The following is a 27,368-nucleotide window of genomic DNA, read 5'->3' as shown; positions in this document are numbered from 1 at the left end:
ACTTTGGAAAATGATTGTTCACCTTATAAAAATAGTACACACTTTCCTGTCAATTATATTTCTTTCTTTAATATGTGTACAGTTGTTTATTATCACACAACTTGATCATCTCAAACTTAATTGAGTGAGGTTTTATAGACAAAGTAAAGGTTTAAACATTTGTCACATAATTTGATTATTACACACTTTGATATTTAAATTAGAAGGTGAATTAGTATGTAAAAGTTTAAGAGTTTGAGAGTGAGAATGAGCTTACTTTCTTGTTTGAAAGTCGATTATTCAAAATAATTATTCAACTTACTAGGCGAGCGTGGTAAGGCATATGTTCCTTCCTCTAGACCCCTCTTTGGTCGTCGTAGGCTATTACTTTTGGTGAGAGGACACACATGCACTAAGCCTATTCTGTTATCTTTGGCTGAATCTCTTGTCGTTTTTTCTTGACCTTGTCACTTTGATTCCTTTTTCAATTTCACTTTGATTGTGTTAAAGAAACCATTTTGGTATCAGAGGTCGAGAACTTCCTATTCTCAAATCAGGACTTTTGTGGATAAGTTAAAGGAATGTTCACAGAGTGTATAGAGCCAAAAGCTTATCATTATTGGATATGCACTCCTGAAATTATAAGGGGTCCATTAATTTAGAGGGCCAACAACACCAAACCCTTAATTTTCAATGTTCTTTTTTTATATAAATAAAAGCTTAAAATTTGAATATAATTAAGAAACTGATCAATCATAGACTAAATTCCACACTATAAATACAAGTTTTAGAGAAAAAATTCATTATCCACAATAACACAAACTTGGGGTTTTGAAAAAAAAAGTTTTAGTTCAAAACATTCCATGGCTGACTTCACTCCGAACTTTCAAAGCTTAAAACCATCATCTTTCCCTCTAATGGATATAGATCCCAACCAAAACCCAAATCTTAATTTTCTTGACAACATTCCAATTTTGTTCAGTGAAAGTTTCTTTAACAATCAAACTGCTGTTCCTTCTCCTAGATTCCTAGAAAATTGGGGAGAAAATTTCCAAGGGATTTTCTCTCATCATCAAGCCAATCAGATCATAACTCCCACTTCTTCTCCTGTTTTTGAGCCTAAAAATCTATTTGGAAATGACCTCCATGGAAGCAAGAAAAGAAAGCTTGAAAATAATGATGCATATGAAAGCAGCTCTGGCAACTCTACCCCTCAAGTTTCTGAAAATGGGATCAACACCAAAAATGTAAACAAAAAAAACTCTCATCCTTTTTCGTTTTTCTATTCTCAAATTACAAAACTTATGGAAATGTTCTTACTTCCATGTATTATTTTCATGTCTGCAGAACAATGGAAAAGAGAAGCGGTCGAAAAAAGGCGACACAAACGACGGCGAAAAACCGAGGGAAGTTGTTCATGTTAGAGCTAGAAGAGGTCAAGCAACAGACAGTCATAGTGTAGCAGAAAGGGTACGTAACTTTGATTTGAAGAACATAAATTTAGACCTTTTCTTTTCTTTTACAAATGTATTTATGGAGATACAAACATTACTGTTATTCTCAAACAGATAAGAAGAGGCAAAATCAATGAAAGATTGAGATGTTTACAAGACATTGTTCCTGGATGTTACAAGGTAAATGAAAATTGAAGTTGTTTAGCAAAATTTTTCTAAAAAAACCCTTAAATGACAACAAACATATAATTACATAATTTACATTGTGTTTGTGTAGACAATGGGAATGGCAGTGATGTTGGATGAGATAATCAATTATGTGCAATCTTTGCAGAATCAAGTTGAGGTAATAAAGTTTTAAGCATTATTTGGGAATTTGAAAAACAACAACACAAATAATGATTTTTTGTTCTTGTTTTTGTACAGTTTCTTTCTATGAAACTCACAGCTGCAAGCTCCTATCATGACTTCAACTCTGACTCAGATGCTGAAGACAAACTGAAGGTACATTATTATACACTAAATTTCTTTCAAATGTTAAATTACAAAACCAACCTTAACTTTCCCTCTTTGTTTCGATAATACCCTTGTTCGAACTTTTGACAAACATTAATTTAGATCATTATCACACATTTATAATAAGATTTGGATGTGTAATAATGTGAGTAAACATGATGAATGTTTATAAGATTTGTGGTTAATACTTAGAATTTGAATGGAAATTATTAAATGGATCACAGGGAAAGGAAATAAGAGAAGGAAATGGAGGAATATCAATGATTGGATCATCAACTCAACTTGGTCCCTTTGACTTGTGCTTTGGTTCATATTCAACATTGCCATTCAACACCATATGATCACTATAATATGATCAACAACAACATTAATTAGCTAATAGTTCCTATATTAATTATTCTTCTTCATTTTTCCATCACCAAAAATTTGTTCCCCACTTTAATTTTTAAGCCATACTTATAAATTTATCTATCCTTGTAATCAACCCCTCTCGTACATGTAATGAGAAATTAATTAATTATTATTTCATGGATATCATAATTAATTAATATTATTCAATCCAATATTATTGGGTTTTATTAGCCATTGACAGAGCTTTAATTAAATTTTCAATTCCCATATCTTTGAAAAAGCATTATTAAACATAATCTAACTTGATTGGACCTCAACAAGATCTTGAGTGTTCATATAACAACATGGTTGTTGATGAATATATCTATTTTTGGAAGATGCTATTTTATTATGTGAAAACTATTTTTTATCTAACATTATTAACTTTATGTCCCCCTTTTCATTTTGGAAACTCCATAATTACAAAAAATAAAAATAAAAATAAATTAAATTAAATTAAAATTTACCTCCATAGAATAACATCTAAAACTTGAAAATTTCCGTGTAGTCTCGATATATTTTTTAGGCTAGTACAAGATTTCTCGATAGATTTTCAAAACAAAAAATTAGATATTAACTATGTAATCGCGTGATATAATATTAAATTGTCATAATCTATTCGACCTAGCTTTTAAGTTGACTAAAGTGGTTTAACATGACATTAAAACAAGATATCTCGAGTTCAACCTCCTATAAAGACCTTTTCTCGTCAATTAAACATTAAATTTGCTTATTAACCATTTGACAAAATTTCTACATCACATTAATCAACTTTTAGTTGTTTGGAATTAGGGTAAAAAAAAGAAGATATAAACTTCTAATTTTTTTTGCATACCCTAAACAAGAACTTTCAAGTTGGAAGTTGGATTATATATGTTGTGGAATAATATTTAGTAAAGAAAAAGGGAAGAGTTGAATAAAGTAAAGGGAAAAATACAAAGGATTAAAGGACGAAATAGCAAAAGAAACCAAAAGTGTGGGGGGAAATATGAAAATGACAAAATTCCTTTTGGGGAGTGAGAAAATGAAGAATAAGACATTAGAAAAATTAGGGACTTAAAAGCCAAAAACAAGGGAACCAAAATTTTATTGCGAACGACAAGTCGGTTGTGGAAATCCTGTTTGGACAAAAAGCTAAACCCCCCTTTCTTTGAGATCCCACATGTCGACACCCAATACAAAATCTTTTCATTCATCCCTCCAATTAAATTCCATCAATTTTAATGATTTTACATTTTATTTCTTTTTTATTTCTTTTTCTCTATGATTTTAATTTAATTGTTTGTGTAAAGAGATGGATGGATCCATTGTATCAAAAATAATTGAAGAGAGAACCTCCATGTGGTGAAACCAAAAAATTATATATATATATATATATATATATATATATATATATATAATACCAAAACCATTATATTTGGGTTTTCATCATATCTTATTATTGGTCTCTATGTTTTTTCTTTCCTTCCTTTTGATTGAAAAGATGTAAATGTAATACCATCAATTAACCTTAGAAGGAACAATTTGGACATTCATAATATTTTATATGTTTACTTTTCCACCTTCAACATCTTGATTAATACTATTCAAAACAAATAAATCTCTAACTATTTTGTTTGATACTACATTATTAAATATATATACTCATGATCTTGACTACCTTAAACTATGTTAAATATACCATAAAACTCTCTAGTTCAACTTTATAAATGGTAATTTAAAATTGAATATAACCAAAATTCATGAGTTTAAATAAGTTCATATATATTGATTTGAAAAGAGATATTAGGGAAAAGTTTTGGATGTGATGATCAAGCCAAAACAAAAAAGCACTAAAAGTTAAATAAGAGAATGATAATAATAATAATAATAATGGTGTCTAAAAATGCAAGAAAAAAGGGTTAATGAAGAATGTGTATGTTTCCCCCACTAGATCATCTTTCTTCTACTGTCTCTCAATATATATATATAGAGAGAGAGATCTTTTTGACTGATTTTTCATTTTAGCTTTGGTGTTTGTGGAGTATATGCATGAACAAACAGATAAAGTTATTGTTATAGAAATATTGAGGATTATAATTCCAATATGCTTAAAATGGTCAAGTTCAAGGATCCCACGCTAAAATCACATATTACACATCATTTCTTTCTTTCCATCTTCATTCTGGTTGGTGGGTTGTCATCATCCCATTCAATTTTACTTTATTATTTTGCTTCCCAATATAAACGTAGAGGTACCTTTGATATATAGTGTTTGTTAGGGACATTTTGATTATTAGGTTATAGTATTCAATGAAGAAGATGAACTTATTCCACGTGAATTTATCACGCTCTATATAATCAATTCACTTAGTAAAAATTGTTAGTTAAGGTGGGTCTTTTGGGTCAAACGATCGCATGCGAACATGGACGATTTGATTGGCTTCGGACATGTTGGACCATATGACCAAATTATCTCACCCACTCTTTCATTATTTGTGTCTCTCTTGCGTCTATTTCCTATTTGTCTCGTGAATGTTTGAGACGAGACAACTTTCTTAGATTATTTATTTTCAAACCCTAAACACTAAACTCTTACCCATTACAAAATTTATTAATTATATATAATAGATATATGATATTATTTTGTTACTCTTTTGCACATTTTAAACAACTTAAAGTTATAGAAACCATATAATGATTGAGATTGGTTGCACATGCTACAATTGAACAAGATTAATAAATGATTTCCTTAGAAGATATGAGAGCGTTGATTAATTAATTATAGATCATTAAAATTAGCATTAAAATGAAGAAATTAAAACAAAATTAAATGTCATGACATAATTATTCTTCTTATTGTCTCAACCACTGAAACTAAAAAGATAGCACTTGACTATAATTTCTTTAAATAATTAAGGGCAATGATTAATAATGTGTGTATTATATCCATAAAACCAAATAAGATATTATCATTGGAACAATGGGTTGTCATCCTCATCCAAGTCTTCAACTATTGTATGTGATGATATTAACTAAACATCACATTGAGTGGACACATATATGTATATATTTTCTCATCATCTCTTTTTCTCATATAAAAATAACCAAACAACAGTATAATTCAATTTTATATCGCTCTCTTTTATTTTAACAATAATATATATATACCCATTCTTATTGGAAATGGCTAATACTAAACTATATATTTTAAAATTAATCTATTTTGAAGACGTTAACCGTTACACGTTGTCTCGAACATGTGGTGATAATGTATTTAGATATGTTTTTTTTTTTATATATATACTTTTTATTGGTTGTTTGGGGGAGGTATACTAAAAACTTTTTTTAAAAAATTATAGGTTATTTACATTAAAATTTTACAATTTTGAAGATTTTTTCGATCACACTTTTTATTTAGTGAATATCTGTCAAAGTCTATTAATAATAGAAGTCTATCATTGATATACTATGTTGTAAATATTGATTTATCACTGATAAATCATATAGTCTACTTCTATTGTTGATAGTGTTTACTATATTTATAATTTTTAAAAAATATTGCTACATACTTAAAATTGCTACCGATTATAAAACTATTTACTAAAATTCATCTAATCCTTTACAGTTCATTTAAATATTTTTATCAATCAATGTAAGATTTGAAGGTTAAGAAAACTATATTGTAATTATTTAATTTCTTCTGAAGCTAAATATTACATTAAAAAATAAAATGGAGTACGGGCGAGCAATTGGGTTAATGGGTCAAACGGGCTAAATTTGAAGCTCAAGTGGCTTAATATCATTGGGGCGAAGCCTTTGATGTATTGGGCCGATTTATGAGCCCAACGAGCCTTAGCCTTTTTTGTTGTGGGATTTAAAAACTATTTTTAAATCAATTTGTTTATCTATTATATATAAATGTGAAGATAAATGACTTTCACTTTGTATCTTTTAATTGAAAGTGGCAAAAAGAATTACATTTTAGCCCTTTTTGTTAAGTGTTGTTTTGGGAGGATGACAAAAAGATTTATCAAGGATTATAATGTAATTTGGCTATGTATATATATACTTTAATAGATGACACAAATCCTCAAGCATTGAATATTGACTTGATGAACAACTTTATTTATTTATTTATTATTATTATTATTTTTTAATACATGTGCAAAAAATAAATAATGTTACATTCAATGTTGACCTATTATATGTCCACATTATTTTAGTCCTATGTCTACTTACATGCAAATTACTTAATATGAGACCTTGTAATGTGGTTCTATTTTTCATATAAATATAATAACTTTGTTAGTAATTGTGTTTTTTTTAATATAACAATTAAAAATAAAAAACCTAAACTAAAACAGGATAAACAATAATTTACAATAATTTATCCAAACAAATAGAACTAGATCACAATTCAATATAATAAATTAAAATAAGAGTTCAACTCTTCGTGAGCTCCATAATTAATTGATTAAACCAATTAAAGAAAGCAATTTCACTTCGGTCAAAGAAAATACAATAACATGTCATAAATAATTTAATTACATAATTGATTACTGATTTACAGTTCAACCGATAAAGTTTTGATTGATTGTATGTTATTTAATTAAATCGTATTGTTCACGAGTGGATTTTTGAAAAAGGATTAAAAAAGAGAGTAATTTTGTTGTGCTTTGAGAAAGGGTGCATGATGATGCATTACAAGCTTCAATGTGTTTGGAAATTTGAAGACTTATTTTGTGAGAAATGGAATTGGCAGACCAAATTGAATATATATATATGGTTTCTCCAAGGCTTGGGACCATCTGCCATTGATGGGGTTTGTGAATTTATGCATATATTTGTTATATTATTATCAAAGATTTCCATGGCATCAATTTCAAGAAGGTCCTTTTGCTAATATATATAAAAGGTAAAGAAGATCATCTCCCTCACATACCAATTAAGGATATGTTGATATTATTTCAAATTTTCCCTAATAAACAATGGTTAGTGGATGTCTAGTAATCCTTACAATCTAACCATTTTGCTAGTCTTCTCCCGTTTGGGTGATTATATTAGTAGGTTGTGTTTCATTTGTTCTTTCGAGTGTTATTGTAGTTAATTAAAAAAAAAAATTAATGATGAGATCATTGTAAGTGCAAACTAATCCACTTACGCATAAGCTTTGAAGAGTCGCTTTAACGAAAATAGTCATATGTCTATACAGCTTCTTTATGTATTTTTCACGTGGTTAAATCAACTTGTTTGATCTAAAGTTTTTCTATTATTATTCTAATTGGCTTGAGAGTTGTACTGAGTCTCTTTCCCTTTCTTTTATTCTTTTTGTTGCGTGTGTTCTAATTTTCCATACCTTCTCAATTGAAAGAAGTCATATAAATCCATAAAAATTACTTAACAATTATAACACGAAACTCTAATCCATGGTCTATGATTCATTGTTTCGATATAGTTCATTTTGGAATGTTACTAAGAGATTCACACGGTATGATATAAATGTATAGTTGAAAATGTTAATATATATATATAAAAGGAAGAATGGAATTGAAAGTGAAAAATTAGAAAAATAACCCAATGTGTTGGTTAATGGTTACCATGTTTAGAGTTGAAGTTGGGGGGATCTTGTCCGGGTCGTGGTTTCCAAATCGGCAAATTCGAGGTGAGTCACCAACTCGGTCACCGTTACGCGCGGGAAAACGCGTGGGCCCAACGATATTGACAAACTAATGGGTCAACCTACCAACCCTTTCTTTTTTCTTTTTTTTTTCTTTCTACATAATAATAATAATAATAATAATAATAATAATAATAATAATCTCATCTCAAATAAATATTCTATATTTTTCTATAAATAAATAAACAACTTCTATTTTATTATTATTTTTTTTTTTGAAAATTAAAATACCCAATTTATCACCGTTTTCCCTGTAAGGACATGATATTGATTACGGGTCAATCATGTTTTTAGTAAGAAAAAAAACAAACCACTTACCTCTTTTCTTTTCTTTCACCTTAATTTGTTCCTCATTAAATCTTATTATTCCAATAATCTAAACTGATTTAATAATTTAGATGTTCAATTGAAACAATGTATAATTGTTAATTAGAACTTTTTTTTTGGATAAAAGTTTTTAAGAATTTAGTAATAAGCTTTTAACGGATAATAGATTCAAAATATAGAACATTCTATGTAGCTGATTCTGCGAGCTGACCTCGAAGTTTGAATTTTTCATGAACAGTAATGGGGTTGAAGAGTTTAAAGATTACGAGCAAAAGCAGTGACGATTGAGAGCTTCAAGGATTTAATTATATATATATGTGTGTGATATTCAAACTATTATAGAGATACAGACAGAAATCTGTCGTTATCACTATTATAGTTATGAAGTAAATTGACGTGTCTTTTCTTCTTCGTCTTCTTCGTTTTCCCAATTCTAAATTTCCCTTTTAGCTTCCTCCTCCGATTCATCTTCTTTCAGTTGACATTTTGAATTTACTATGACTTTATTGTGATACCCACTTGATCTTTTACTTTTTTTTTTTTTTACCAATTTCGATTTTTGTTTTCCTCAAATTCTCTAATTTTGACTTTTCAAGCTCTCAAATGATCTTTCCACTATTTCTTATTCCTCTGCAACGACGGACTTAAGAGGCAGAGTCACGTAGCTCAAGACTTGGTTTGATTTTTTTTGGGTTTCGTTTGAAATGGCTAGGGACGGCGGCCCAAGAGGCCGAAAGAGGGGTTTCTTCAACGGCGAAGGGGTTATGGAGTTTTTCCATCATTTAATGGCGGAGAAGCCTCTTCTTCCATTTCTAATACCTTTGGTTTTGATTGCTTGGTCTATTGAGAGATGGGTTTTCTCTCTCTCCAATTGGGTTCCTTTGGCTGTTGCTGTGTGGGCCACTTTACAGGTTTGTTTCCTATTCCAATTTCCCTCCATTTTTTTTAGTCCTCGTTTTTCTTTTTCTTCTTGTTCTTTGTTTCCTTGGTTTGTTTCTGATCTGTTTCTATCTTATTTGAACGCTATTCTTAGCTCAATTGGAATGTGTTTGACTGGAATCTTGAATTTTCTGTCTTTGGGCATATGGTGTTTGATATTTGTCATTTCGTTCGAAATCTGTTTGAAACCTTGAGTTGAGTCAATGCTTTGTTCTTCAACTATTTTCTTATAAAGTTTGTGGATTTGGACTATGGAGTTTATTGTTATATAGTCTGTATGCTTCATTGAGACCTTGAGGTCCAACTCAAAAACTGTTGATCGTTTAGATCCATCTTTGATGATATAGAAACTGGATGATAACCCCCACCGACGGGCTTCTGCAGCCACCACTGACCAAAATGTGTGGCAATTGATAATCAGAAGCTACAATGTACTAGAAGACGTTAATTCTAGGATTACAAATATAGCAGCAATCTGATTAATTAAGTTACTGAACATTCAAATTCTTTGTCCAATGTAACATGCTAGTGGTTTTTATTTATTTATAGTACATTCAATAAAGATTAAAAACATGGTATTGAGTAGATTCGTTGATTATTGAAAACTATCAACTGAATATTGTTATTTTGGTATTGAAAACCTTGGTCGACATCCCTGACCACTTGGCTTAAGCATTCTAATAAGGAGAGATGATGGCTGGAAATTTGTGTTATTATTACATCATTGTCTTTGGGGACCTAAATATTGAACACATGTTTACAGAAAAATACAATTTTATGAGTGGTGGTTCTGTTTTGAACCACTTGGTTGTCTTGACCTTCTTGAAGTTTTCTGTGTTACTGTTACATCTAGTCGCTACAGCTTTGGCGGTTTTCAATGGCTATAATCCTCATTATAATGTTTCAGTTGAAAAAATGTCATAAAACCTTGGTTTGAAATTTATTGTTTTCGTGATTCTCATGTGCTGCAAGTTAACTGATAAGATTTAGCAGGGATTGCATGCAGTACTGACCACAATATCATCTTTCTCCTGCAGTATGGAAGTTATCAACGCCAATTAATTGTTGATGAGTTGAACACAAAATGGAGGCGAATCATAACAAACACTTCGGCATGTCTTTTCTTTTTCCTTGACTTGAACACTTTTTGAAATGTTGAATGTGCTGGGCTAATAGTTCTCCTTTTCTTTCATTGATAATTTATACAGCCTGAAACACCTTTAGAACCCTGTGCATGGTTGAATAAGCTGTTGATGGAAGTATGGCCAAATTATTTTAATCCAAAACTTTCCACAAAGTTTACTTCCACAGTAAATGTGAGTACCATACTCTTTCTCACTTCCTCATGATGATAACATGATTCACATTGTTCAGTTGTTTGTAGGTTCCAACTTAGTTGTAGTTCTTCTTTCGGTTGCACCTATATCATGATTGAATTTGTTAATGTCTGTTTGGTGAACAATGGATATCGAATTTTCTGACTGTTCTTTCTTTAGTTACCCTTGTGTGCCATCATCAGAATTGAATTGATCCTTATTAAGAGGAAAATATATGTTCTAATTTTTTTCATTATATAAATAAATAGATTTTCAATTCTAAAAATTTCGGGAGTAAAGTAATGTGAAAACTTGAATCTAAGACAAACTACGGGCAATTGTATTGTTATTCCTTCTTCGCTTCACGCTTCATTTTTTTCCCATTTTATTACTAAAACTGTCTATAATCTATTCAGAGAATATACTTTATTGCTATTGGTTATATTCACAAATTTGGCATCATTTAACTTAGTTAAAAAATTTCTCTGTGCAGAAACGGTTGAAGGACCGAAAGTCCAGGCTTATTGTGAGTATACTAACTTTGGCCATTCCATCTTATAAATCTTGTATGCAAAAACATAAACATGCTCATAACTCAATATTTTGTAGGAAAAAATTGAACTGCTGGATTTTTCTCTAGGCTCATGCCCTCCTAGCTTGGGTCTTAGTGGGACTCGATGGTCAACTTGTGGTGATGAGGTGGGGCTCTTCTTCTTGTCCTTCGTCTCCTTCTTTGTAGATAACATGTACTCTTCTGGAAATTCTTTCAAGGAGCTTCCATTTTTACCTCCCTCTCAAGTTCTTGTTTTTCCGTAGTTGTCTTGCTTTTGTTAAGATTTATGGACAGTTCAAGCTGCAAGCAACAAAAGTGGCGAAGCCGTTGTGGCGAGCTCCTGTAATAGTTCATGGGTATAAATGGGGTGCAGTATCCCAATTAACTACAAATGTGATGCTAATGATTTTTCGGGACTGCTGCACTGTTTAAAAAAGAGTCTTGTTGACCGTTGATTATCCCATTGCTACTAGCTACTACATATGTTGATAATAACAATCATATTTTCTACATTTTTGAGGAACACATTCACATACAACTATATTGCTAGACTTGGTTGTAGTTTTCGGTGATTAAAAATACTACATTGTAACTTCAAGCCGAAAATTCAGACTAGAAATCTGAACGAAGTTTTCTCATTGAGTTTTGACAGAGAATCATGCATTTGAGTTTCGATTGGGACACAAATGAAATGAGCATTTTGTTGCAAGCAAAATTGGGCAAGCCTTTTATGGGAACTGCACGGATTGTCATAAACAGCCTCCATATAAAGGGCGATGTACGTTTAATTTCTTTCCCTCTTTCCTCAGTTGTCCATTCTTGTCATTTTTCAGCATATGTAGCGAGGTTAATCCATGAAGTATCATTGGTTCACTAAAGAGAGTGATCACGTTCACTTGGTTTCAAAGTCATTCAATAATTAAAATCTCAGGAATACCGGAGTCTCTTCCTTTTGATTTGAATCAAATAGCAGTTTCCTATCTTTTATACAAATGGTAGTTGCTTTAACCAGTCCTACCTGTGCTACTGCCAAAGTTGTTTTGGTAATATATTGACAAATGCATTCACCTTGGTTCATAGTTCAAGAGTTTTTCCTATGTTTTTAGGGTGTCTTTGGAGTTTCGGTTGCCACTCAACCATATAAAATCCACACTCACTGAAAAGTTAGCAGCATCGTAAAATTTCATCTGTTGTTTGGATTACCTTTACAGCTTGTCTTGATGCCTATTTTGGATGGGAGGGCAGTTTTATTTTCATTTGTCACGACTCCTGATGTAAGAATAGGAGTTGCTTTTGGAAGTGGAGGAAGCCAATCATTACCTGCAACTGAGCTCCCTGGCGTATCCTCCTGGCTGGTATATTTCTACATCCATCTCTGGTAGTCCGTAAGTAAATATCATATGCCAGACATTGACTTAATAAATCTACAAAATTGTTTTTATCTTTTTTTTTTCTATTAATAGCAAAATTCTTTCGAAAGGTATAAGTAGATAGAATAAATGCAATCAAAACAATGGTTGCAAAGTCCCTTTGAGTCGCTTTAACAACCTTCCCTCTCCAATGCAGGTCAAAATTTTTACAGATACCTTGGTTAGAACAATGGTCGAACCTCGCAGGCGTTGTTTCTCTTTGCCAGCTGTTGATCTGAGGAAAAAAGCTGTTGGTGGTATTGTATATGTGACTGTCATTTCTGCCAGAAAACTCTATAGAAGTAGTTTAAAAGGAAGCCCAACCAGAAGACAACAAAGCTACTCTGCTAATAATGGTTCATTTGGAGAGCATCTTACCGATAAAGATATGCAGACATTTGTTGAGGTTGAACTTGAAAAGCTTAGTAGAAAAACAGATGCAAGATCAGGTTCAGACCCTCAGTGGAATACGACATTCAATATGATTTTACATGAAGATACAGGAACCCTACGGTTTCATCTTTATGAGTATAATCCAAGCCATGTGAAACATGATTATCTTGCAAGTTGTGAGGTTAAGGTATAAATTTATTGATCACTAAGCATATAAACTCATTTCAAGTTGATGTGTGAATTTATGAAAATTAAGCTGGTAATTTTTTTTTTTAGAGGAAAATGAAAAAAGGAAATATATACGTTCACTATCGTGTTTTCCAATACCATGATTAATATTATATCTTTATAGATTAAATCTATCTGTTATAAAGATATTATTAGAACTCTTATAAGAGATGAATCATTAGGCTTCTTTTACAAGGGGGTCTTCAAAATGTGGCATATCTTCCTTTAAAGAGAAATAGTTGCAAAGAATGCAAAATGAATACTGTGAGTTTTCAACCAAGCTCTAGTATTAGCTAATTCAAACTTTGTCCTCTATGACCAGATGAAATATGCTGCAGATGATTCCACAACATTTTGGGCAATAGGACCAGATTCTAGTGTGGTAGCCAAGTATGCTGACTTTTGTGGAAAAGAAGTTGAAATGGATATTCCATTTGAAGGGGCCCATTGTGGAGAGGTAAAATCCTAACAACTCTATCTCTATATACGTATATATCTACACACACACGCTTGTGTGTTAAAATATTGAAGAACAAAAGTATATATAATGTTGATGGTGGAGAGTGAAACCCTCAATTTAAATGGTTGAGCTTTAGTGCCCACATTCATTATGTGTCTTGCAAGTCTTGGAGAAGTTGGGATGAATTTTGGAACGATGGAATTTTTTTTAACTAATTGTAAAAACATTCTAGAGGAAGTATTAATTAGTGATATTTTCAAAGAAAGCTTATGAAAGAAGTATTCACTTAAACATCGTACATTCAAAAGTCTTCAAAAGTCATCCTAAACTCACTCTAAGAGAGATGAAATGAAAGACACCCGGGTTACTCCATATCCTATTTGCTTTATACCCATTTATATGATTTAATGATTTTTTACCTCTGTTTGCAGCTGCGGGTGAGGCTGGTTTTAAAGGAATGGATGTTCTCGGATGGTTCACATAGTTCTAACAGGTATCATGTTAGTTCACAACAATCTCTCTATGGGGCGTCGAGTTTTCTTTCTAGCACTGGAAGAAAAATTAACATCACAGTCGTGGAAGGGAAAGACTTACCCACGAAAGACAAAAATGGGAAGTGTGATCCATATGTCAAATTGCAGTATGGAAAGGTAGTTTTATTGCCTTAAGATTTCTCGAATATTTCTTCAATAGCAATGCTTAATATTGATAGTATCGATTATGCTACCTTTTAACGATTCTGTCTTGTATAATTTCAGGCTCTCCAGCGCACAAGAACAGCTCACTCCTTCAATCCAACATGGAATCAGAAGTTTGAATTTGATGAGATTGCCGGTGGTGAATATCTCAAGTTAAAATGCCTTACTGAAGACATTTTCGGCAACGATAACACTGGCAGTGCAAGGGTAAATCTGGAAGGATTAGTAGAAGGGTCAGTTAGAGATGTATGGATTCCTCTTGAAAAGGTCAATTCTGGTGAATTAAGGCTTCAAATTGAAGCCATCAGAGTGGATGACAATGAAGGATCGAAGGTATGAGCCTGTCAATCTTTTGTGAAACAGATAGGAAAAAGACCATATTTTATCCATAAACTTAGAAATAGATCTATCTCTTGCTTACTTGTTGATATGATTTGATTCAACATTTCTCCATTTCACAAGGGCTCAAGCTTGGCTCCAACAAATGGCTGGATTGAACTTGTTCTAATTGAAGCAAGAGATCTTGTTGCTGCTGATATTAGAGGGACAAGTGATCCTTACGTGAGGGTCCAATATGGAAAGTTGAAGAAAAGGACCAAGGTATCTTTCAAGTTCCACATCATTATGTCAAATTTAGTTTCTTTTTTAGATCAGCTTGTTGAGAAGTAAATGATCAATTTTCATGTAGATCATGTACAAAACTCTGAGTCCCCAATGGAATCAAGTTTTGGAGTTTCCTGACAATGGGAGCCCTCTGCTATTGCATGTGAAAGACCACAATGCTCTACTTCCCACATCAAGCATAGGAGATTGTGTTGTGGAATATCAAGGGCTGCCTCCAAACCAAATGTTTGATAAATGGATACCACTTCAGGGGGTCAAAAGGGGTGAGATACATATTCAAATCACCAAGAGAGTTCCAGAATTAGATAAAAGATCTAGTTTGGATTCAAAAACCAGTCTGGATTCCGAATTTCCCATGAACAAAGCACATCAAGTTTCCAGTCAGGTCAGTGTACTAAAAGAACCTCTTTTAATACTATTTTGGTTCTTGTAATTTAGGTTTTGGTTCATTTTAATCCCTATACTTCAAACCTATCTTGTGTACTAAAAAAAACCTTTCTAATACTACTTTAGTTGCTGTAATTTAGGTTTTGCTTTATTTTGAGATCTATACTTTTACCTATTTATTTCGAACTTTGGTTCGTTTTGGTTTATATACTTTCGAAATGTTTGTTTTGTAGTTTTAAAAAGTAACCATTTTAGTCATTCCATTTTCATTTTTAAGAGATCAAATTATTGAACCAAAATAAACCAAACGAACATTTTGAAAAAACCAAAACGAACCTAAACCAAAAGTAATGGGGGCAAGAATAGTGTTTTTTTACGTTGGTAAAAGTATATTTTTTAGCAAATTTATAACCCAACTTCTTGACATGATAACATCGAATTCCTTCATCTTGCAGATGAAACAAATGATGAATAAGTTACAAACATTCATTGAAGATAGCAATCTTGAAGGACTTGCAACAGCAATGAGTGAGCTGGAAAGTCTAGAGGATCTCCAAGAAGAGTACATGGTACAGCTTGAAAATGAACAAATGCTTCTAATAAACAAGATCAAGGAACTTGGTCAGGAGTTTCTCAACTCATCACCTTCCTTAAGCAGAAGATCATCTGGATATTAATCAGATCCATCAGAATTCTTGACCTCATCAGTTTGCACTTTGCAGTACAAATCACGATTCTGCCAGCATTTTGAGATTCTGATGCAAGTGTACATGTTATTTAGAACGAGTCCATAAATACATATGGACCCGTCAAGTTCATTTTCATATAGGAATTCTTGTTTCTTCTGAACAATTGGGAAGAATTAGCCTCATTTGTTATTATATAGCATTAAACTTTAAGCTAACAGACCCCAAAGGAAAAGAAAAAAAAAAAAACAAACAAAAAACAAAGAAGCTGTAGATGTGGACCCTCAGATATCTGAGTACAATCGAAAATGGTTCCCCAAGATGTCGCTCTTTGTATTTTGACAATTTAACAATATTGTTCTAAGCATTAAAATTTTTTCTTACATCATCTGCAAAGCTGCTTTATGAAAGTAGTCGTTCACACAAATATGTAAGAATGCAAAAAAAGAAAAAAAGAAAAAAAAAAAAACCCATTGGAGAGCAAAACGAAAACTCTAAAGGATAGAGAAGGAAAAAAGATAATAACTGTAACATATCAATCTCCATGGCAATGCTTAGAAGTTTTAAAGACAGCAGTAAGATGGCTTCCCCTAGTAGCCTAAAACCATTTAGAGCATGATCAATGATGTAAGAATCGACAATGGGTTGGGGGGAAGAAAACCAAGAGAATCCTGCCTCTTAAAACATTATTCATTGGCGCAATATCTTCTGTAGTTGAAGCACTTGATTCCTTTGCTCGGGAGGAAGGAGATTAATTTGTTCGGGTGTGAGACTCATGACTTGTTGAAGTAACATCTTTTCCATCTCCTGACTCAACTGAACCACGCACCGGGAGAAGAAGAGGGGAACACAAAATCAATCACAAAAGATGGAAAAAAGATGAGAACTTGTCATTCCAAACAGAAAAAAAAAGGTCATTAGGTAAGTACCGGTGGTGCAGGACGAGGTTGATTGTTAGGGCCCATCTGACCACCAGGGACCGATGGGATAGGTGGTGGTCCGGATAGTTGCTGTGGAAGTGTAGGGTTTTCTGGAGGGCCAGGCATCCAAGGCCCTCTGTCCGCAGGCTTTGATGTTCCAACTTGATTCATGAATTCTGTACCTAATTTAGAACCTCCAGCCTGAGAGAGAAATGCACCAACCGAAATTGAAACAGCTAATATTGTGGTTATTTGATAAATTATTTTTAACGGCATTAATAATTTGGTCTAAAAGAAGATGGCATGTTCATTCAATACCTGCTTGCATATACAAGCCCTACCTTTTATGATGACTAAGAACTATATATAATTGGCAGAAGCATGTACAATGTCAATAACAGAAATAATTAAACAATAAAAGCCACTCATATTAAACTTTTTGAGATGATAAAATTTAGTCCTCCGTACACCTAAAACACCAAGAACACAAATGAAAACTCAATAGAGAACTGTGCAAGATTGAAGGATATCAAACCCGTTTCCCCTTAGAGAGAGGCAGGGCTAATAGGAATATCTACGACTATACAAGACAAATCAAACATGAACCATTATGATATTCCACTTGAATCCTCTAGAACCTACAATTCTATTCCGCTTCTATGGTGTGATTGCAATTTTACAATATCTACACCAGCCATTAGGATTTTTTTTAGAGAAACATTTCATTGAAAAAATAAAATAGGGGGATCCCCAAAGCACCTAGAGGTGATTGCAATAAATATTTCCAATTGGAAACTAAATAAGAAAGACTAAAATGATTAAAAGGAGGCTTAGCTTTACACCAATACAGCCGAAGATTATACTGCCTTAACATAAGGATATTCAGGCATTTTCAATGTATGCCTTATGTTAAATGAATAATATCATAAATGTTTAAAATGACAAATATTCCATATACACATATATTTACTATAAGTCAATAGCAATGAGCACATCCTAAGAATAATACTGTTGCAAAATGAGATTATAAAGATATACAAGTTCATTGTGTCTTCCATGCTACTATTGTCAAATAATAATTGAAAAAAAAGAAAGATTGCCAAGCACAGCAATCCAGTCAAACAAATTATTTATTATATTTTCTTCAAACAGAAGACATTAGTCCATGCTCAAGTCAGGACTCATCAGCTTTCTAGGAACTCAGTCGATCTAGTATGTGCAGGACAAACACTTTGTAATCAAGTAAAACGAAAAGGAGAAAAGAAATACCTGATACATTGATTGAGGGGGTGGTGGCTGACTAGGTAGTCCAGACTGTCCCTGGGGAAATGAATTTCCTAGGCCAGGAGGGAGTTTGGTACCTGACTAAAACATTCAAAAATAGACTACAGAGGTTGAGAGATCATTTTCACTTGGAGATTTGTGTAATGTAAATCCTAAGGAGAAGGAAAACAGTGGCATGAAAACTAAAACTCCAACTTACATGAAACATGGGTTGTGAAACATGCTGTGGGATGCCAGGAGGTTGGTAATTCATATTGTGGCCCATTTGAGGGGGGTAGTGCTGGTGGAAATTTGGACCCGTAGGTGGCCTGGAATGTGGGGGCAATTGTGCCTGTGGAGGCAGGTGGTGAATTTCGGCTGTTTGTAATGGCTGCTGCAGCTGCATGGAGGCAGTTGAAATCTGAGGTTGATGAAGTAAAGGTGGCTGAGCAGCAGATGGAAGAATTGGAGATACACTTGGAATTTGAGAGGGTTGTGGGACAGAAATGGGATTTGCTTGGGGGATATCAAACCCCTTGGGATGCTGCGGTGTCTGTAGAGGAATCAGAGGTGTTGGCCGAGGCTGAATGTTTGCAGTAGGAAGAGTAGTCGATGAGATAGGCATTGATGGTTGGTTCTGATATTGTTTTCTAGAAGGGGCCAAAGGTGGTGCACTTGTCTGTTCTTGCAAACTTATTTGAGGAGCGGATGTTTGAGTAGGCTGAAGATTTGATTGTTGAGTTGCCTGTGTTGATGGTTGAGAATGCTGTGAAGCTGAAGGCTGAATGCTTGGAACCTAAACAGAAGAATAACTTAGATGTCTACCAGAAAATGCAGAAAAAAAAAAAGTTAAAAGGAAAGCAGAATAACAATGACATGCTACCTGAGGCGGCCGTACCATCCCAAGCATGATTTGTGCCTGGTAGATAAAACAGCAGAATGAATAATATTTTCTAAATGTGTATATAAACTAGTAAAAAGGCTCCTCACTATTAACCGCATAACTCAGTGTATCCCATAACATAAAATCTTGTTATGAATAACACTTGCAATCACACCTAATTGCTACAAATTATTCTGAACAGAACAATCAAATGCCTAATAGAATCTAGTGTTCAAACTTAGCCCTTGCAGTAGGGCGTACAAACATTTGACAGTCAATGGAGTCTCCGAGGAAGTAATAAGAAGAAAACTCAGGTTACGGACTACTTTCCTCGACTTCAAGAACACTACACATTCTTGAATGCTAAAAGGTGCTTCGAAATTAACTTGATTTCACCCGGTATAGGCAAATCCACTTACTCAAGAAAATGATCCAACAGTTCTACGTTCATAAAGATCAAAATTAAACCTAGTAAAAGATTGTACAAATGTGCACACAATAATCATACATTACTAAAACACATTCAATTTCCTCGAGATACCAGCCATGATTCAAAATCCGTTTTCACATACAACCCTACTTATACTCTGCCAAGACAAGATTTACTACGCAAGCTTAGATGAAAAAGAAACAATTCTCAAAACACGAAAAACCTAAAAATTGAAACCTGGAAAAGAGCTTTGGTTAATAAGGGGTTTTGGATGAGGATTTGTTTCGCCTGCTGCTGATTCTGTTCGATCAGTGTCTGCATAGTAATAAACACAACACTAATCATTCCTCCGACATCCAGACATTACTCGAAGACGAAAACCGAATTCAGAAAGCTGACGAAAAGGGGGCGAACCAACATTCATTCTGACAGCGAGAAGGAAAGAAAAAAGGGAAGTACCTTCATTTGAGACATGATATCATATAGTTGGTTCTTCGACATTCCTGCAATGCTCTCCGGTAGACCAGCGCCGGAAACTTGCTTTCCGGCCATGTTCCACGTTCCCACGTCAACTGGGGTGTGAGGATTTGGTTCCCTCTCAATTTGTCGCCAACAACAACAACGCCGCGAGATTTGGTTCGTATGTTGCTAATGCTAATGGGAGCAGTTTAGAAATGGTAAGATTTTCAACAAAGCACACATTTGCAAAATTGTAAGCCTTTGCCCAAAAGTTAACACAAATGTAACTCATAAATCATAATTAGCCTTCAAACACAAAAATTTAACACTTTCTTCTATCCTTTTACAAAACTCGTAATTTCGTAATTTAGGATGTAAATAATCTTATATGTATTTGTGTTTAGGAGGTTTTAAATAAGAATTAGGTTGATTCATAATCTTATTATTTTTAACATTCACGACCTTGTAATTGTTCTTTGGAGGTTATTATTAATCTTACAAATAATATTTAAGTATATAACAATAATTTTTTTAAAAAAATATAATAAAATTTAGAATTTTACAAATTTAGCTATAATTGGGCCAATTCAGTTGGGCTCTGTGAGGAACAAGAATGGGCCCAACAACAGCAGGAAGCCCATTAGTTAGCAAAGAACATGAATATGGGCGCGTTGTGCTCGTGTGTAGTTGCGCGAAAGCGATTCTTAGACTGAGAGCAAGAACAGCACAAGGAAGAGAAGAGAAAGGGGAAAAGCTATGGGGAGGAAGAAGACAGTGGAGTTCGATGAATCTCCGCCGGACGATTTCGATCCGGAGAATCCGTATAAGGATCCAGTGGCGATGTTAGAGATGAGGGAATACATTGTAAGAGAGAAGTGGATCGATATTGAAAAGGCCAAGATACTGAGGGAAAAGCTCAGATGGTGCTACCGTATCGAAGGAGTCAACCATCTGCAGAAATGCCGTCACCTCGTTCAACAATACCTTGATTCCACTCGTGGCATCGGCTGGGGCAAGGACGGGCGCCACCCATCCCTTCACGGTACTCGTTATGTTTAATCTTTCGAGAAATTTTAGCAAATTTGCATTTTTGTTGCCTTTTTGGGAGAAAATGGAGATAGTCCGAGGTACTGGAATTAGTTTGTGATTGGAAGTGATGCTCACCAGTGGAAATTTGTTCCGTATTGAAGTTGTTGTTTTCTGAAATATCTTTGGTTTATGAATCCCCGTGGACGTATACTTTTTGAAATCAATCTGATTATTTTTGAAGTTGTTACTCGCTGGCTGGATTTTTCTCCATTTTTTCCTTTTTTGTTTGGGTTTCCTATGTAATTTCAATGACCGAGTGAATGAATTAACTATACGTTCTCTACAATCATCTGATGTTGTTTGCTTCTTGCTTTGGTTAGGTCCTAAAGTGGAGCCAGCCGAATCTGAGTGATCCGCTGGGTGGAACAACGGTGAGTTCAAATGTTTGCAAGTTTTTGGTTAATTTCAGTTCCTCGTCGTACTGAAAATCAAACCTTTTCTTTTTGTCAAAGCTTGAATAAATAACAGTGTATATCAGCTCTTTGCTTTATTCTTGTACTGCTACGAGGTGTGAAAAGAATTATTAACTCAGATCAGTGGTTAATAATTCCGTTTAGTTTTTAACTCTCTGTAAGTGTGATAACTTTGTGGCAATGCCTGCAAGCTTTCCTAACATTTTTCTGAATGGTAGCTTGTTTCTTAGAATGACTGAAATTTCTGAAAGGCTACACAATCATAGTTTTTTCAAGTGTATGCAGGAGACATGAAGTTAACATTAAGTGGAGGGCCATCGAAGCTGTAGGTATTGTGGGAATGTTCCATACTGTGGCATTCTCATAATTGGTTGTCCATTTTGTTGTTGTTGATAGAATCAACAACTTTCATTGAGAAAAAAAAAAAAAGAATACAAGGGCCTACAAAAAACAAACCCACAAAAGCAACCCTTCCAAAGAAAGGGTTTCCAACTAATTAAGATGTTATCTTGGACATAATTACAAAAAAAAAACTTCAATACCAAAGCCCAAAGTGAAACATGAAATGTCACTAGGGTCCTTATGCACACCTCTAAATACTATTCCATTGGAATCGATCACTGGTGCTTGTGCTGTAACACTATAGGGAGAGACGTGCTCTTTGAAGGAGCCGGCCATCTTAGGTTTTGCAGGCAATGTTGGTGTATTTTTGCAGTCTTTAGTGTTACTAGATTCATCCTGAAGAAGTTGGATGTAAATGGGATTACTACTACCATAGAGAATTTTTATGGGTTTATTCAAGTTCATGATGAGTTGGGGTGTGCTCTTGTGAGTGGTAACTTCTCTTGGTCCAATCTTTGTCCTTCAATGGTACATTGTACACTTGGCAGATGCATTTTGTGTCTATAGGGTGGCTGGATATGTTTCAAGGACATCAAACAATATTTCTATTTGTAGACCATTGGTCTGTTCTTTTCAACATTAGGGTTGCCGAGTGGGGCTTTTGGCCATGTAGTTTTGAGAACATTTTATTACGATGCCCTCTTCTTTAGCTGGATGTTTTAGGCTGGGCTTCATGAATGCCTTTTTATTCTTTCGTTCCTTTTCAATAAAAGCAGTTAGTTTCTTTTAACCAAAAAAAAGTCTTTTCCTCTATATATTATGGGTTTTCAGGTGATTGGTAAGTGGGAAGAGTATAATTTTATCAAAAGACTTGCCTCTCCCAGACGCACGTTGAGGGGATGGAACTCTATGTAATTTTTAATCTTTGCTCTAACAAACCAGGATGTGAGTTTAGTGACTTTGAGGACTGAGAGGATTAGTTTTGAAGTGAGGTGAACTTAGTTCAATTAGTTATTGGCGGGATCTTGCTCTTCTCTGTATCTTTCTTTAGGACTTCATCTATTTGGTCTATGTTGGAAAAAATGGTGAGAGCATTGCACACTTGATGAGGGAGGGAGGGAGGGAAGGGTGGGATTCATTTTATTATTCAGAGCCTGAGACCAGGCTGTGTGATTTGACTGTTTTGGCATTGGTAAATGACGATATACCAAATAAAGACTTTTTTCGCTTTCCAAAGTGATTGGAATGGTATTAGAGGGATATTAAGGGTGTATTAGTAAATAGCTAAGTTGTCTGTTAGGAAAGTCTGGTTATAAATAAAGTCAGCAGGGAAAAAGGGGGGTAAGCATATTTTGGTGGGTGAAATAGGGCTAGAGAGTGATCTCAAGATTGGGAAGGTCAAAGTACCTCGAACACTTGGTTTATTTTGTATTTTTGCCATCTTTTACAATTCAATATAACTGGGTTCTATCACAAAGTTATTACAGCGGTTCTCTTTAGCGTTTTTTTCTTTTTTTTGAAGATTCCCTTTAGAGTTCAGTACACTTATGGGCATCACTCTGCAAGTGCTAGGTGAGTTACATGCCTCTGGGACTAAATTGAAGAATGTGCATAAATTTGTTTTGACTCTCTTATCCTACATTTCAACAAGTTCTTAAATTATGGGCTTGTAATCCGCAGCCCAAAAATTCAAGCTTTCAACAAGTTCTTTATTAGGATCTGTACGTCACTTCAAAGAAAGGCTCCCTTAATGAAGCAGGTCTCAATGCCTAGGCTTGACTTTCTACCTCTTTTTAACCCAACTTTTAAGGAGAAAAGTGTGAATAATTTTAGAAGATTTTTTTTCTCTACAATTTCAAATAAAACCTTAACTATCTTCAACTTTTTCACCATCTAATTATTCATCATGCTACTTTTCTTCACATAGAAAAAGAAGTAAATTGTTATCGATTTTGAAAAAATGTTTCTTTTAATTATCATTCGTGCACTTTGCTTAAGCCCTGTTATGGTTTAGTGTGTCGAGTTTAATAAGACTCTGGCCATTTCTAATCAAGTGTTCTTAGGTAACTCATTTCAACCATTCATTGATTGGGCCTATTAGTCAATAAGGGCCATAGGTAGGGTAGGTGGGTGATTACTCGAGGTGCATACAAACTGACTTGGACACTCACAGATGTTAAAATAGGGAAGGAAAAGGAAGGGAAAAAAAACAAAACATCACTCCTAGAGAGCCTGTCTAATAGGAAAGTCAATGATCTATTGTTCTTACGTTTCCTTCTTCCCCTCTTTCCCTAAGTTCCAATGATAGTTGTATTTGGCTTTTTGTTATGTGATGTGTCCCCGTGGATGCTTTTGTTAATCTTTCTGATTTCCTTGGCTGAGTCCTTGATCATTCTTTTTTTGGTTGGTTGCTTTAGAGGATTTATCACTACTACAAAGGATCCTATGTAGTTTTCATCCTGTGTTCTTTGTTAGAAGATTTGGATATTTCCTATTGAGATGTCAATTTGTGCAAAGATTTGGAATAGATTCTCGAAGATCTTTAGTGTCAATTTGAATATCAAGCGGGCTTTATGAATCATGATGGAGGAGGTTGTCATCTATCCAGTTGTCGTGAAGGAAGCTTATCTCTTTGGTAGGTTGCTTCTGTTTTTTTTTTTTTTTTTTTTTAAATTATTCGTGAGGAAAGGTATTTCCGTTTTGGCAGAGAAAATTAAGCTCAACACACTGAAAATACTCTAAATATTTATTTCTCTAACAATTGGAGCCTCTTATAACTTTTCTTGTTTGTTGGGCCCATTTTTCCTGTCGGCCCATCTTGTCTTTTGTAGCTCGTTCTTTCTCTGTCCTGAGTGAGAAGCACTCTTCATTTAGAGAGAAAAAAGAAAAGAAATTGGATAATAAAGGGGAAAAAAACTATGAACTTGAGCTAGGCTGGAGTTTGGTTTTGCTGGAAAGAGCAATACAGCTACCATTCCATTAATAATCTGTACTGAGTGTATATTATAACTCAAATGGCCACAACCCAGCCAACAAAGGGACTGCGATAGAAAATTTGGCCCAAATGTGCCCCAGCCTCGGAAGGCTTGAAACATTTTTTTTGTTTCTTTCGTACCAAATTGTTCATATAATAATAAAGTAGCCAGCCTGCCATAACGAATGGCTTGTATCCTAAAAAGAAGGGCCTAAGATAATTTCATCATTGCACGACCTGAATTTATAACTGAGGAATCCAAAAGTCTTCCAACTACAATGTGATGCACGCCTTAGTTCTCAACAATGGCAAAGCCGCAAAAGATGGTTTGAATCTTCCAAAGTTTACCTAATACACTATAGGACCAAAGAAAAAGAAGAAGAAATTCTTTTGATAAAGTTAGATATTATTCCTCCTAAATCATCCAAGAAAACAGCCAAATTTCTTCAAGATCTTCAATGGCCAAAGCTTGGAGAAGAAAGGTTGGAGAGATGAAATGAGGGAAGAAACTTATGGATTACAAAGTTCTGTACTTTAAAGTCAAGTTGGTGATGCGTTTGGAGGAAACTTTCATATACTACTATTAGCTTCGTCCATTTATTGTATCTGTATCTTACGCCAGCGTACTTTAAAAAAATAGAGTAGAGCTCACTTACATGAAAATACTTTATGATACTATTGGAGTACTAGAAATTATTTTGCCTTCGGTCACTATTTCTTATTCCGAGTTGGAAGGATGAAGGTTTTTCGCATCTTTTGCAGGTAAACAAAATGGCTTGCAGGGAAATGTTTGGATGGTTTGACGACCCTCATCAGCTGTAGTTTTTATTATTATTATTATTATTATTTCTTTATAAAAGAAAAAAAGGAATGTGCATGGATCACCACAAACAATGCTATTGGCAATTGTTTTACTTTTGGTTTTTTGTTATTGTCAATAACTTATAGCCGTCAGAAAACACACCCAAATAATCAAACCTCTATCACTGCATCCTTCTGTTCAACCTCTGTGTTACTTTTCGTTTAAAGTATGGCTTCATCTGATTGCCTATTTTAGAAAATTGCAAGCCATACTGAGACCCATCACAAGACTTCATAGTCAACAACTCGATTATGAATTTTGTAATTGGATTCTGCTTAAGCTGTGTCCTGTGCAAGTTTAATTTGTATTTGGATTTTCGTCAAGATCAGTTTGTCCATATCTCACTAACCTCACATGGAACAACTCTATAACGTGAAACGTTAAATTCTAGATCAATGGGTGGATTGAACTCATTCTCTCTAGGTCATTTAAGTCATTTATCAAATCCATTATTTTTTTTCTTTCTAAACATGAACTTATTTTTTCATAGAATTGTTTTAATATCTTTCATTTAAAAAAGGTAAATTGTTCCTTTTACAATCAAAAGTGATTCTATTAAGTATCAATATGTTTTGTTCAATTTCTCACTGCATATGTTTGACGTTTTTCAAAATTTGGACTCAAGTTTAATTCAACTTTTAAATGCTTTTTAAGATTAAGATAAGATAGCATATTTTTATCATTTAATATCACTTAAAAGACTACACTAAGTGCCTTTTTGTACATTAGTAAAATCTTGTATAGTATATTGTTAATAAATCCAAAGACCTCAGACCCAGATTTTTCTTCTTAGTAAAAATAAAAATAAAAAACAAAGAATCTTCCTTTTAGATTTTGTTCAAAGTTCAAACAATTCGTCAATGAAATTTATCTATCATATTTTTCCATAAAGTTATCCATAAACCTGATAAGGTTTTATATCAATAGGGTAATTTGCAGTTTATTATAATCAAATTGATTGATTAAACTACCTAACCTATTGGGTTTATGAGTTCATTGGTGATTTATAATTGGAACAGATGGAGTGATTTATTTGATCCTGTTCAATGCTTTTTTATGGGGTTAAATTCCTGTAGATAAAATAGAATAATGTAGGTAAGTTTCTTCTCTTTTTTCTTCTCTTTTTTTTCCCCTCCCCCTTCGAATATAATATCACGGCCTTTTTCTGATTCTCATTCTATTTCAACTAAAGGCAAAAAGGGAAGAACAAAAAAGGAAGAAAATTTTGGAATCTGAAATTGAACAAATTGATGAAGTTGTGTGAGAGAATATGCATCTCATTTGAAAAAATCTTATACTTGTACGCACTTAAACATTGAAGTTCTTTTTAACTTGGGATTTTTCGTCATTTCTAAGTTGGTAATTAAAATGGAACGACGTACATTGTCTTAAATATCTCAAATTTGTATAGAATTGTTACTTGAAGAGAGTATGCAAATTTAGAATCCATATCCAACTTTGATATGAAACAACCTTTCAAAAATCTCTATCACTACTTTGAACCAATTTACAAACTTCCAAATATATATACTTCAAAAAGCAAATTTTGGATAGTAATTTATTTAGACAATTCAAATATAGCTATGCTTAAAATCTTTCATAAAATTCATGAATCATTCCTGAAATCTTCTTAGAAATTAGTAATGAATAGACCTCTCATTATATACACACAAGTGTGTGTTGTGCGTATATCTCTTCTTAGGATTCTTCTTTAA

General features: G+C 33.6%; 4 protein-coding genes across 6 annotated transcripts; 3 read left to right on the top strand and 1 right to left on the bottom strand.

The window, feature by feature from the left end:
• Window positions 1-765: 765 nt before the first annotated feature.
• Window positions 766-2,512, top strand: LOC101213736 (transcription factor BEE 3). Its single transcript, XM_004137428.3, has 6 exons — window positions 766-1,226; window positions 1,327-1,449; window positions 1,548-1,613; window positions 1,711-1,779; window positions 1,860-1,937; window positions 2,174-2,512. The coding sequence occupies exons 1-6, from the start codon at window positions 843-845 to the stop codon at window positions 2,288-2,290; spliced, it is 837 nt and encodes a 278-aa protein (XP_004137476.1). The 5' UTR covers window positions 766-842; the 3' UTR covers window positions 2,291-2,512.
• Window positions 2,513-8,637: 6,125 nt separating this feature from the next.
• Window positions 8,638-16,338, top strand: LOC101213500 (synaptotagmin-5). Of its 2 annotated transcripts, XM_004137427.3 has the most exons (14): window positions 8,638-9,236; window positions 10,302-10,376; window positions 10,473-10,580; window positions 11,074-11,106; window positions 11,190-11,279; window positions 11,786-11,911; window positions 12,345-12,488; window positions 12,700-13,122; window positions 13,486-13,620; window positions 14,055-14,273; window positions 14,382-14,654; window positions 14,784-14,921; window positions 15,010-15,330; window positions 15,788-16,338. In XM_004137427.3, exons 1-14 carry the CDS (start codon window positions 9,030-9,032, stop codon window positions 16,007-16,009), a joined length of 2,514 nt encoding a protein of 837 aa, XP_004137475.2. In that variant the 5' UTR covers window positions 8,638-9,029; the 3' UTR covers window positions 16,010-16,338. The 2 variants fall into 2 exon arrangements, with proteins under 2 accessions (XP_004137475.2, XP_031743506.1); XM_031887646.1 differs by lacking the exon at window positions 11,786-11,911.
• LOC101206596 (leucine-rich repeat extensin-like protein 5) lies at window positions 16,331-20,226 on the bottom strand. Its single transcript, XM_011652230.2, has 7 exons — window positions 19,974-20,226; window positions 19,752-19,829; window positions 19,085-19,120; window positions 18,422-18,997; window positions 18,208-18,303; window positions 16,948-17,139; window positions 16,331-16,834 (listed from the first exon to the last, which is right to left on the bottom strand). The coding sequence occupies exons 1-7, from the start codon at window positions 20,064-20,066 to the stop codon at window positions 16,709-16,711; spliced, it is 1,197 nt and encodes a 398-aa protein (XP_011650532.1). The 5' UTR covers window positions 20,067-20,226; the 3' UTR covers window positions 16,331-16,708.
• Window positions 20,227-20,630: 404 nt separating this feature from the next.
• Window positions 20,631-25,852, top strand: LOC101213094 (NADH dehydrogenase [ubiquinone] 1 beta subcomplex subunit 10-B). Of its 2 annotated transcripts, XM_004137426.3 has the most exons (3): window positions 20,638-21,015; window positions 21,383-21,433; window positions 25,554-25,852. In XM_004137426.3, exons 1-2 carry the CDS (start codon window positions 20,730-20,732, stop codon window positions 21,412-21,414), a joined length of 318 nt encoding a protein of 105 aa, XP_004137474.1. In that variant the 5' UTR covers window positions 20,638-20,729; the 3' UTR covers window positions 21,415-21,433; window positions 25,554-25,852. The 2 variants fall into 2 exon arrangements, with proteins under 2 accessions (XP_004137473.1, XP_004137474.1); XM_004137425.3 differs by lacking the exon at window positions 25,554-25,852 and having other exon boundaries at window positions 20,631-21,015; window positions 21,383-21,716.
• The last annotated feature ends 1,516 nt before the right edge of the window (window positions 25,853-27,368 follow it).

The sequence above is a fragment of the Cucumis sativus genome, chromosome 1, assembly GCF_000004075.3.
Source record: "Cucumis sativus cultivar 9930 chromosome 1, Cucumber_9930_V3, whole genome shotgun sequence".
Taxonomy (NCBI): domain Eukaryota; kingdom Viridiplantae; phylum Streptophyta; class Magnoliopsida; order Cucurbitales; family Cucurbitaceae; genus Cucumis; species Cucumis sativus.
This window is presented reverse-complemented; position numbering and strand designations above follow the sequence as displayed.

Coding starts and splice junctions, on each gene's coding strand:
- LOC101213736 (XM_004137428.3), top strand. CDS start 843: ATGGCTGACTTCACTCCGAACTTTCAAAGCTTAAAACCATCATCTTTC. Junction 1,450..1,547: donor GTCATAGTGTAGCAGAAAGG/GTACGTAACTTT, acceptor ATTCTCAAACAG/ATAAGAAGAGGCAAAATCAA. Junction 1,780..1,859: donor CTTTGCAGAATCAAGTTGAG/GTAATAAAGTTT, acceptor GTTTTTGTACAG/TTTCTTTCTATGAAACTCAC.
- LOC101213500 (XM_004137427.3), top strand. CDS start 9,030: ATGGCTAGGGACGGCGGCCCAAGAGGCCGAAAGAGGGGTTTCTTCAAC. Junction 12,489..12,699: donor CTGGCGTATCCTCCTGGCTG/GTATATTTCTAC, acceptor TCTCCAATGCAG/GTCAAAATTTTTACAGATAC. Junction 13,123..13,485: donor TTGCAAGTTGTGAGGTTAAG/GTATAAATTTAT, acceptor CTCTATGACCAG/ATGAAATATGCTGCAGATGA.
- LOC101206596 (XM_011652230.2), bottom strand. CDS start 20,066: ATGGCCGGAAAGCAAGTTTCCGGCGCTGGTCTACCGGAGAGCATTGCA. Junction 19,121..19,751: donor TAACCAAAGCTCTTTTCCAG/GTTTCAATTTTT, acceptor TTTATCTACCAG/GCACAAATCATGCTTGGGAT. Junction 18,304..18,421: donor TTTCACAACCCATGTTTCAT/GTAAGTTGGAGT, acceptor TGAATGTTTTAG/TCAGGTACCAAACTCCCTCC.
- LOC101213094 (XM_004137426.3), top strand. CDS start 20,730: ATGGGGAGGAAGAAGACAGTGGAGTTCGATGAATCTCCGCCGGACGAT. Junction 21,016..21,382: donor GCGCCACCCATCCCTTCACG/GTACTCGTTATG, acceptor TGCTTTGGTTAG/GTCCTAAAGTGGAGCCAGCC.